This window comes from Chondrus crispus, genomic scaffold (genome assembly GCF_000350225.1).
Source record: "Chondrus crispus Stackhouse genomic scaffold, scaffold_12, whole genome shotgun sequence".
Lineage (NCBI taxonomy): Eukaryota > Rhodophyta > Florideophyceae > Gigartinales > Gigartinaceae > Chondrus > Chondrus crispus.
The window spans coordinates 113,278-123,984 of record NW_005178992.1 but is presented as its reverse complement, the minus strand read 5'-3'; the positions used below and the strand labels follow the sequence as shown (position 1 = coordinate 123,984).

General features: G+C 49.2%; 1 protein-coding gene; it reads right to left on the bottom strand.

Moving 5' to 3' along the window:
• Positions 1-657: 657 nt before the first annotated feature.
• On the bottom strand, positions 658-2,471 carry CHC_T00001935001 (hypothetical protein). XM_005713091.1 is given in 2 exon segments: positions 658-1,775; positions 1,776-2,471. 1 exon segment carries the CDS (start codon positions 2,469-2,471, stop codon positions 1,776-1,778), a length of 696 nt encoding a protein of 231 aa, XP_005713148.1. The 3' UTR covers positions 658-1,775.
• Positions 2,472-10,707: the final 8,236 nt, after the last annotated feature.

Here is a 10,707-nt window from a genome sequence, read left to right as displayed (position 1 = left end):
ATGGCAGGATTGAATGGGATAGTAGTAGTTGGATGCATGAGGTACGAATTGATTAATCGAGGCAAGGGGCGCAAAGGACCAAGGGGTGCAAAGCAATCCCCATGCATGGGGTTTTAATTCACGTCTACGAGCTGTAGCGAAAAGCCGACAATTGCATTGTCGACCATTGTAAGCGAGAATGGTAATTGAGTGCAGGAGCGACATGCTGTTCTCCTAGATAGTGATGTATATGGAGCGATAGAGACACCGGAAGCACCGGAGAGAAGGAGGTAGAGCGAGAGCGGAGGTTAAGAGCAAATACAGTGCAGAGAGTAGCATACTCGGGCTTTTGTGCCTTCCGTACTTGTCACCAAGGACAGAACTGCTCCTACACTGCGCGCGACACCAACATGTCTGAGCTGGTTCTCACAGCTGTACATTTCTTTAGTGTGGCATATTTGAGCCGAAGATCCCTTTTTCTGAAATATTTCGACAAAAATGGTAAGAAACCACAAGAAAAAGGATGCGATTCACAATGGAAACAGGGCCCGTTGAAGGTTACGGCTTTCGTAGTACAGTATCTATGAAAAACATGTTAAGCAGGAGCATCTGCTGCGGAGCTAAGGTGTCTGTACAGCCGCGCGGAGCGTTGCGGCAAGTCTCACAGACCTCCGCAGCTTTTTTCTCTTTCAACAACACGGGAAACAAATTGAATTTTAAACGATTGCAAGTCGGGTCATTAATGGAACAGTCAAGCACCATCCTATTCCTACCTAGTCCTCGCAGGAAAGGCCTATGGGCGTGTGCGTTCCGAAGTGCGTCAAAATCGAATGGAACCGGTGATGTCCAGGCTCGCGGTCGATGTATCCAGGGAGGCCTCTCTCGACTCTCTTCGAATCAAAATCTTAAGCGGCGCGGCCGAGTTTCGCTGGCGAAGAAGAGTTTTTGCTCGCTTCGTGTAGAATTATGCGATTCAAGAGAAGACGCTTCGATTCAGATATAGACCGCTTCTCGACTGAGCAATAGTTTCCTGCTCACGCTATGCATGTTTTCATCGCTTACTTGTTTGCGGTCTTTGGTGCGTGAATTGGTGAAAGGAGCGTAGGAGAACGGAATGAATCAACTTCAAATGAGTCCGCTGCTGAAGTTAATAGGTTCTGCCATAGTTCCTTTAGGTCCGGAGATGTCTCCCAAATCTCCATATTCCATGTTTTCCAAAGTGCTATCAACGTGGCCTTGCAAGACATCCTCGTTGTTAAACTGCTGCTCCTCTGGAGCATCGTTGTCAGCAGGGGAGAAAAAGTCCAGCCTCGTAGATGTTTCTACATTGTCGGGCGTAACCGGAGAGCAATGATTCTTTTGGTGAGGGAATATCTCATGAATTGCCACTTCCCCTTTCGTACCAAATGTGTTTTGAAACGTTGTTGGTACTGGAGTATGGAAGACACTGTTGACCGGATCAAACGGCTGCCCTGGACTGATCACAGAATTTGAATCATTCCGTAAGCTGGCGCTTACTTCTTGATAGGGATGATGGAGAATAGTTCGCGTCGTAGAATGATCCGGAGTCTGTAGGACACCGGGTTCGATTTCTCGATGAAGTCCATCTCTTATAGACGAACTCATTCGTTTCGAATATATCTTCTTCATACAATGCGGCGTGGGCTTACCAGCAACATGTGCCAGTCGCAGTTGGGAAGCATGTACGGGGCAACGGCCGCAACCGGTGACCAGAGTGTTCTGACAGAGGCTGCCTTTCCGGGTTACGGCACCGCAGACGGGGGCGGCCTCCTTTGTCATCGCAGATGCGGCGGTAAGGAGGCGAATGCAGCCTGAGATGCGGTGAGAGGTGTCTCAAGGATGGCTTTGCGAAGCTGGGAGGAACGAAGTTGAGCCAAGAGAGATGAGGCCAGAGTAGGCTGCGGTGAGGTGTAGGGAGTGCGATACAACCGATGGGTGCCAGAGAGTGGATAAGATGAGAGACGTGCGGCAATGGATGGGGAAAGGGATGCAAAGTGGGATAACTTTGAGGGGAAGAGCCGATTGTGAAAGAGAATGATGCTGGGGGACGTTTGAGAGTATTTGTGTTGTCGTGTCGTGATACGTAAGTATAGGATGCACGGGGGGGCTGGACGAGTGAGGATGAAAGGTGGAGGGGGCAAGGAAAGATACAGATGCGAAAGGCAGAAGCTGAGAGGATATTCGTACGTTGAGGCTACGGAGGGGGTTTGAAAGGTTATGGCGGGATGGGAAGAAAACACGGGGGAGCGGATGTGGTGTGGGTATAGGGTTGGTGTTGAGAAATGTGGGGGAGGATAGCAAGGGCGAGAGGGGGGGAAGAAGGGCAAGGACGAGAAGACAGCTCTGTTAGCCCCTCTAGAGCGGGAGTGGCGTCGGCATGGCGCAAAACGCGAGCATGAGACCTGAGAAGGCCGGAAACCCCCCTGAATGGCAGGTTTTTCAGTGGTATTGAGGGCCTTTGGCGACGACATTGGTTGAATTCAAAATCTTAAACGTTGCCCCCATAGGGACTGACCCTCGGTCCTCTGAGATGCAGGGGGATCTCTTTTAAAATTTGATTTTCCCGCTGGCGACGACTGGGAGGTACTTTGCGATAAAACTGTGGGCCGACGGAAGAGGAAGGGGGCTGTTGGCTATGATTGGTGTCGCTTGCGTGGAGACTGGGTCCGCGGGGCGGACGGGCAAAAGCGCCACGCAGATGGAGGTCCGGAAGACAGATCTTTGCAATGCCCTGGCATCGCGTCCCGCATGAGGCCTTCGAATGGCGATGCCTCGTGCGCCGTGCTACCAGAATGCTTTAACAAGGCTCAATCGAGGCGGACCCCACGGTTGCTTTCGTCGCGTCGCTCGCTCGCCGAGAATCATAGAACGTAGGCCCTTCATTTTCAACGCGTACAGTGCATCGTAGACCCTCACAAAAGCATTTCACGTGGTGTCGTCGTCGGAGTGGAATGCCTCCAGCCCTTAAGCGTCGTAAGGTGCTCGTGATGCGGCAGTGCAACAGTTTTCCCTGCAGATGGCCAAGCCGGGGACTTTTCTTCCAGGTTCATCTGCCCCCGGTGGAAAACAGCACCGGCCCCAAAACTCAAAACTGCCCCACTGCACCTCCTGGAGTTGGACCGCCTTTTCGAGAGACTCTTGGCACAACCATAAAACTTTCATATTTTTGTGACTATTTCTGAATCACGATTTGTACACGTATACGTACTGGGCGATCAGGCACCCATTCAAACTGTAACATTTACAGTTAAGACGGCCTTGCAACAAAAAAGAGCCATTTCTTCCTTGTCTTACACTAGTTTAAATTTAAAAACACTCCCAGGCCACGCATTATGTTGTCAGCATCATTTTGAATCTGCGCAGTGGACTTGTATTCTACCGCCATGTCCGCGCCGTGTACAGTTTTCAGGTGTATTACAGTGTACGGACCCATTCCCTCTGCTTCATAATCGGCCCATACTTGAAACGCCTCCAGTGGCGGGAGGCTCCATGCGCCAGTGAAATTCACTGCAGTATTCTACTGCACGAGTAAACCGTGCCGTAAAACATTGGAGTATTACTCTCCTTTCCCGCCCTTCCCCTCCCTCTCGGACCTCCCGCGATTCTCAACGCATCTAGAGTTCCATACGCTGGAAAAATATTTAGGAATACCAAAACGGCTGTCTTTTTGTTCTGCACTTGGAGGGTGGAGGGCAGTGCAGTGCGCAGAAGGCTCTCAGCCCCGTTTTCTCGTACGCATGAGAAGGGCACAGTGCAGCACCTTCAACAACCGCCATAGAATACCAGAATGTCTTTTTAAACCATTCCTTTGAAGTACTCTTCGATGTAGCGTCCGTACTTTGAAGGAGAGTTCTAATCTTTCCCTTCCCTATTTTCTTCAGCCCCCAGTGGCATGGTAGTCCATAGCTCGCTATCATAATGTACAGTATGTTCAAGGCTACACACACATGCATGGACAAAGGTTGCCTTTCTTGCTTTCACACCCCCCTCTTTCTTCTCCATTAGTGCAATGTGGTAGACATTTCTGCTCGTCAGCCTGATCTTTAAAGCTTCACATAGTTAACACTTGAAGATGGCCATACCATCGTGTTAACATTTCACTGCAGCCCGTACATTTCCTACAGCTGGTCTAGGACCGACTCAACAGTGGTTTTGGCCAACTGCACGAGGTGAGTACATAGCGGAAGAGCCTTCAATGCCAAACATGAGTGCAATGAAAAAGTTCAAAGCAAAAGAAGGCAAAGACAAACGTTCGCGGAAGAAAGACCTGGCGCGACGTGCAAGACTCGAATATGATAGATGAGTGCCATTGCCTTAATGCTTCAGTCTTTTCCCTCAAATCAAATTTAATAGGTGTCGCTATAACGACCCCTGCGCTTGCGCACACTCCATAGCCGTTCCGAAAAATGTATACTTGCTGATTCAAGACACTCAATCTGATAAGTTTTACACCTAAACAACTAAACTCAGACATAAAATATGGTGTATGAGCATATATTTATAACTGAGAATACACACAGACTCCTCCAAATAGGTGTTGATACTATTATTTGATTCTACAATCGAGCCCAATAACATAGGTACCACCATGTCGCACAGTCTTTGCAATCGAGTAAGCCTCTCTCGAAAAATATCAATGAGTACCCCTCTCCTTTACGCGGTACTTGAAATTCGTCCTTTCTTACAATGTGAGAATCCTCGAACATTTAACGACTTTATACTGGCCATCTTAAACTTGAACCTCCCCCCCCCCCCCCCCCCCCCCCCCCCCCCCTTCCCTCCCAGTTCTATGCAATTTTTGGTGCAAGTGTTTTCATGGAAGACGCTCGGTGTTGGTATCTTTTTTAGTGTCTAGATGACACTTGACCTCATCTGAGGTCAAATGGCCCATATGAAGCTGCTCTTCAACTTATTTTTTCTAGACGCGTGCTTTGTCGATGACAAAGAGAATGATACCTTTGCCACCGCACCCGACTTCTGTGTTACGTAAGGATGGATTCTAGTGAGAACTGCATATTCTTTTCAATCGTTTTTAGAAATGCCTGGTAAAGAAGCCTTTTTCAGCAACTTTGAAACGTTTTGTATCGCCTTTTTTTTTCAAAAGCACGTTTATCAGGGAAACTGAAAGTTTAAATAAATTAGAGTCTTAGTCTTTCTGTGTGTTCAAAACTGTCAGAGTGGCAATCAGGAGAATACGCATTGTGCCTGGACTACCACACCGCAACTTTGGACCTGATTACCGTGAAATAGCGTCCGCCATTTCAAGGCCAATGGCTCTGATTTTTCTGGAGCATTGATTATTTTTTCACATCCGAATATATTGTACCTCTGAGTGGCCACTGCAATCAGCCAAGCCAGCCTTGCTGTTTCCGACATTCGCAGGTGGAACTTGCGCATTCCACCACTGTAATGTTAGTCGTTCTAAACTAGTCAACTTACCTTTTGGGCAACGGATTTTCCCATTTGAACCAGACTTTCATCCAAAATGACAAAAACCGGGTGCGGAAATATTGAAAATATTTTCTCAGTCTTCTTTAATCTTAAGATTCGTAACAAATTTGCCTTGGGTGATAGCGCAGCATCGCTCAAAAATTTGTAATTACGCTCATCATCCCTTTACGTGGCGTGGCGGTGCAATTATTGATTCAGCACTTTGCGTTTGATCTTGGTCTGCCCTGGGCCAGACCAGGATCAAACGAAATGATGGGGCCATCGACAAACCGTACAGGGGGCAAATGAAGGGGCATGGCGATATGAAAAATGCGATCAACACCTTGGCGACCCCTCTGCTTTGGAGAACGCCAAACCTGGAATGTCCGTAGAACAAGCGAACGACACAGAAAATCCGAGCCATACTCGGATTGACAACCGAAATTATGCTACTGTTGATAATATGACAAGATCTATTCGTGGGCAAAACGGTCGCTTCCAATCCACAAATGGCGATGCAGACGGCGCCATACAAAAGAATCAGAATAGGAATCAGCGTCATCGTGCTAGGCGGAAAAGCTTGATGGAAACTGTTTTCGAACGATATATTGCAGTGTTCTTTATCGTGGGGGAAAAAAGAGATTGGATTCCGTACTCTTCGCGGACTGGCCTTTTTGTTTCTGTTTTTCAGAGCATCATAAAATCTGCCTATAAACTCGGAAAAAACTAACGATCATCAATGCTTCGGGGCATATACCTCAGCTCTGGAGAAGCCGAAGAAATGGCCAGAATCAGCGTCAGAGATCCTTCAGTCCCGACTGCCACACCATCAAGAGTGAAAGTCTACCGCTACCGAAGACTGCCATCGCTGACTAAACCAAAATCGGAAATAAAGGCATTAGAAGACTGGTTGAGGCACATAGAAAAAATTGGTGCACTGTTCGGTACATGGACGGAAGCACGCAATATTTGCGTAAATGCGATTCGGAGCTACAATTATATCTCCGACAATGAAGTTGGGTACGTTGGATTCCCTGTCCAGGTCTCACCAATACCTTTGCAATCATCATCATTGTCGCAGCCTGGACCTGAAATAAGAATCAATGCATGTAATGACACAGAGGTGAGTGAGCCCGTCCATACGCCAAGCCGACGACTTGGAGCCCAGAACACCCTTGCTAATTTGGAATCGTCATCATCGGTGCAAAGGCCTTTGCCGCAAGTCATTGCCATTGCGAGAGAGAGGTACGCATCTGGGGAGGGTGCCAACAATGCTCGTGATGCATTGATTGCTTTAACAGTAAGGACAAACGGGTCACAAACAGTCCGTGGTCGGGCACGGGAACTGGACAGTCATGTGCCAAGCAATTGCGCCAACATCGCAATCGCCGGCGATGTGATCACTGCTAACGGAAGTACAGATTCTGTTGATGAGACCGAAACAACGGGTTCCGCAGACTGTTCTGTTGACAAGCAGAACAGTAGAATGCTTCAGTTCATGCTGCACTACCTCGATTTAGTGCATTGCGACGAGTTGTTCTTGGCTTTATGCATGGTATTTGATAATCGCTTGCATTCCATGTTTCACATTGTATTGGGAGCCTTTAGAGAGAAGTGCAACAACAAGCAGCCCCGTGTACCGTACATGGTTCATATGCTGCTGGAATACTGCCAGGGCAAGGCATTCGGGGCAAAAAACCAAAAGAAACATGACGAATTGGAGCTACGATTGAAGTCTGCCAAGGAAAATTTCAGCACAGTACGATCATTTTACGGTTTAAAGTCTTATGAAGAGATGGGGTGGACCTTTTCGCTCAAGTGATGAGGTGCTATTCATGAAGTGCCGGCGTGGGTGATCGGAAGTTGGGGGCGTGACGGGAGGGTGGTGGGTGTGTGGGGGGGCTGACGTGGTTGGTAGGACGTTAAGCATGGATGTTCCAAACGGCACGGTTCGGCGGCGGGGCAGTGTTTGTATAGTGTGCACCGCGCAGCTTTTGCGGAGAGGCGCCGGGGAAGCGCGGCAGAGACGAGGGATTGCGGTCGTGGGCGTGGAAGGGTGTGGCTCGGGCGACCGTGTGCGTGTGGGCTATACTCGATTAGTTCCTTCGCAGGTATGCGTTCACATTTCGTTTTCCAAGTTCTCTTCCAGAATGGCTGTTCGCTTTTTGACTTCTTCAGCTGCATTTGCAGTCCCATGCTCACTCCGGCGCGCTCCTCTGAGATATACCTTCCCGCGCTCGCGATAGCAAATCCCCGGGCCAACTGTTCCATCGTCAAGAGTTTAGAGTCCCACCTCAAGATCTTCCCACATCCTCATCCCCTTAGTGGCAGTCAGCCAGCCCAGATGGGACATCCTATACATTATGTGTAATGCAAGTACCACAAACGCACATGAGATTTAAAATTTTCAACATGGTGCAAGTTGCTTCACATGATCGTTACAACCAAACATCATCCAATAACTCGGTATGGGCATGTCAGCGGTGACGGCTTCCTGCTCTTCTTATCTTGGGGCAATGTTGGAAAGTAGCTATGAGATGTGCACCTAGCTACTACGAACATAGAAGAATTCCACCACGCGCAAGGAGCGATGCTCGCATCCATGCCGTCGAGTTTGGAACAGTAATGAAAGAGGGGGAAAGAAAACTGAGGGAATACGCTCAGTCGAGAAACTGTCGGATCGCCATGTTGAATGACGTGGATGGGCTTGTCAAGAAGAATCAGGTGAGGTCCGAGATCGGACCTGGTGCTGGGATAGTATGTAGGATATGTAAGCACGCTTGTCGTGTTTACGCTGAGATCTGCGGCAGTTGCCCCGACAACCGTGAGGCACGATGTGTATCTCATTTTCGCCGCAAGTTTAGTTATCGCTGCCGACGAGCAGGAAACAGCCCTGTGCTGGTCAGGAGGCACAATACTGTGCTTCCTGAGGATCTTCTCTCTCGCGTGGAAGATTTGGCTGGCGTACAGTCGAGCACCGAAAAACTTTTGCGCAGATACAGAATGTTTTAGCAGTCATGGAGCAGTACTGTACCAGCAAGGTACCAAAGTACTGTGCCAGAAAGGTACAAAAGTACTGTGCCAGCAAGGTACAAAAGTACTGTGCCAGTAAGGTACAAAAGTACCGTGCCAGCAAGGTAAATATGAGGCTTGTTCCTGTGTGCAGGTTACTTTTTGTTTTTTGTCTCTTGTCTGGCGAGGGGCTGCAGCTGCTGCAGCCATCACCAGACTGCACTCCGCCACCATCCCACTGCAACACTTCCTACCCATTCTTGCACTGCGCGGCAGCTACGCGCGGGCCGTTCCCCGTGCTTCGAGCCTTCCATGAACTGCAGTGGACCACTGTACTAAATGATGCACGACACCTGGCGATGCATCGCGTGCAACACGCTGCTCATGACGTGTACAGATTCGTCTTCTGTATTACATCCGCTGGGTTTCGCGCGGAATTATTGCTTTTCTATGCCCTCACTTGCCACAGGAGAGCCCTTCGAGTCCACACAAATTATGGTCGCGGTCGAATATGACCATTTTCTCGCTGAAAAGTTTCATGTCTCTGGCAAAGCGCTCCTGGTCCTGTTCAACCAAATGAACGAACCTGTCCAGCCCCCCGGGTGTGTTAGAGTCCTTTTCAAACAGTTCAGATAAGACCACTGTGCGCAAAGCCTTGTTAGTCGGGACCTGACCCCGCGCTTCCAGTATCGCCGTGACCTGATTGCTTACGTTTTCATCCAGCTTAAACAACTGTCTAATCGTTCGTGGAGCTCGAGGTTCCCCTTGCCATCGTTCCTTAAATATCTGGAGAGCATTTCTATACACTTGCAGTGCGTTGTGGCTGGGTAGTGTGACCGAGCGCTGGTACCAAGGGTCCGAACATATATCCCTCGAGCCCATACATAGGTAGACCTCGCGTAACAAGTCCAACACATTAACGGACTTGCCTATATCAGCGTATTTCAAAGCAACGTTCTTCATTGCTTCGTATGCTGCGGTTCCTCTGATGGTCGGGAACGGAGGTTCCGCGTATGTCGACGTCGGTACCCACGTCTGGGATTCGCGAGGCCCTCTCTGAAATTGGGCATTTAGTAAATTGCGAGGCGCGTAACGGGCCTTTCTGTCATTCCCAGCTGCTAAATGGCTCACTGGTATTCTAATGACCCAGGTCTCCGGGGCGCACTTTACGCTCTCAACGCCGTAAATTGGCTCCCCGGAGTCCGAAACAGCACCAGGATTAAGCATACTGTGCGGCCAAGCCTGTTGTACAAGCCGCGATGATGTGTTCATCAACTCTGGATATCCATTCGAGCCCCGGAACGCCAGTCCGTTGAATCCAACATGCTTCGTAGTCCTCTGCGAGACAACTCCCTGTCCGCTTGGCGAGAACGGTTGGTCCAGCGGGACCACCAAGGGAGGTACCACTGATTCATTTTGAGTTTGCGGATGCTCCGGATTACTTAGTGGAACAGAGGTCTGACTGTCACCAGCTAATTCGGACAAGTTGGCCGCAGGTACGTCGAAAAATCGCTCTTCGCACGCAAGTTCGTCCTGCGGTCGGCGAGTAGGGGAGGAGGCAGAGATCCGGACCATTCCTTCGGCAACAGGAAGAGCCGGACCGAGAAGATGCAAGACGTCACAGGACAGTCTTTGTTTGGCGACCTGGCCGCATGCAGCAGCGAAGTGAATATTTCGTTTGGTGAAACCGAAATCCTTGGGGGGTTTGGTTTGATATCCCAAAGACTTAAAAATACCAGCAAAGTCCACGCTTCCAAGTGGGTTCACTGCAAATCCCCTAACGTTCCCGCTTCGGGAGTTTATCGATTCAAACTCACTCAGAAGGTCATCAATGCTGAGAAGGACGGACTTTTTCCGCCTGGTCTGCCATTGTCCGAACAACATATCGGCTAACCATTTCCCATGGTTATTCTCCAGAAAAACGACTATTACAATGTCCGCCAGCCCTTGATCCACCATATATTGTGGCAACGCGATCGTTGTTAACCAATTTTTCCCCACAGCTGCGTTATCTGAAACGATTACTTTGATTGCCTCTCCCTTACACCGCGAGAGGTGATCAATCAACACCAGTTCAATCATAGCTGAAGCATTTTTTGGTCCAGTTCCCTGTTCGTGGGAGAAAACAATAGAATCCTTCGTGACAGCGTTGACATGCGCATGACGTTGAAGCGCCAGCGTGTAATATCTGCTGAAACGTTCACAGTAAAATGTGGCAAGTCGACCTTCGTCATGTCATCCTGGTGGGTGATCATGGCGTGGTTG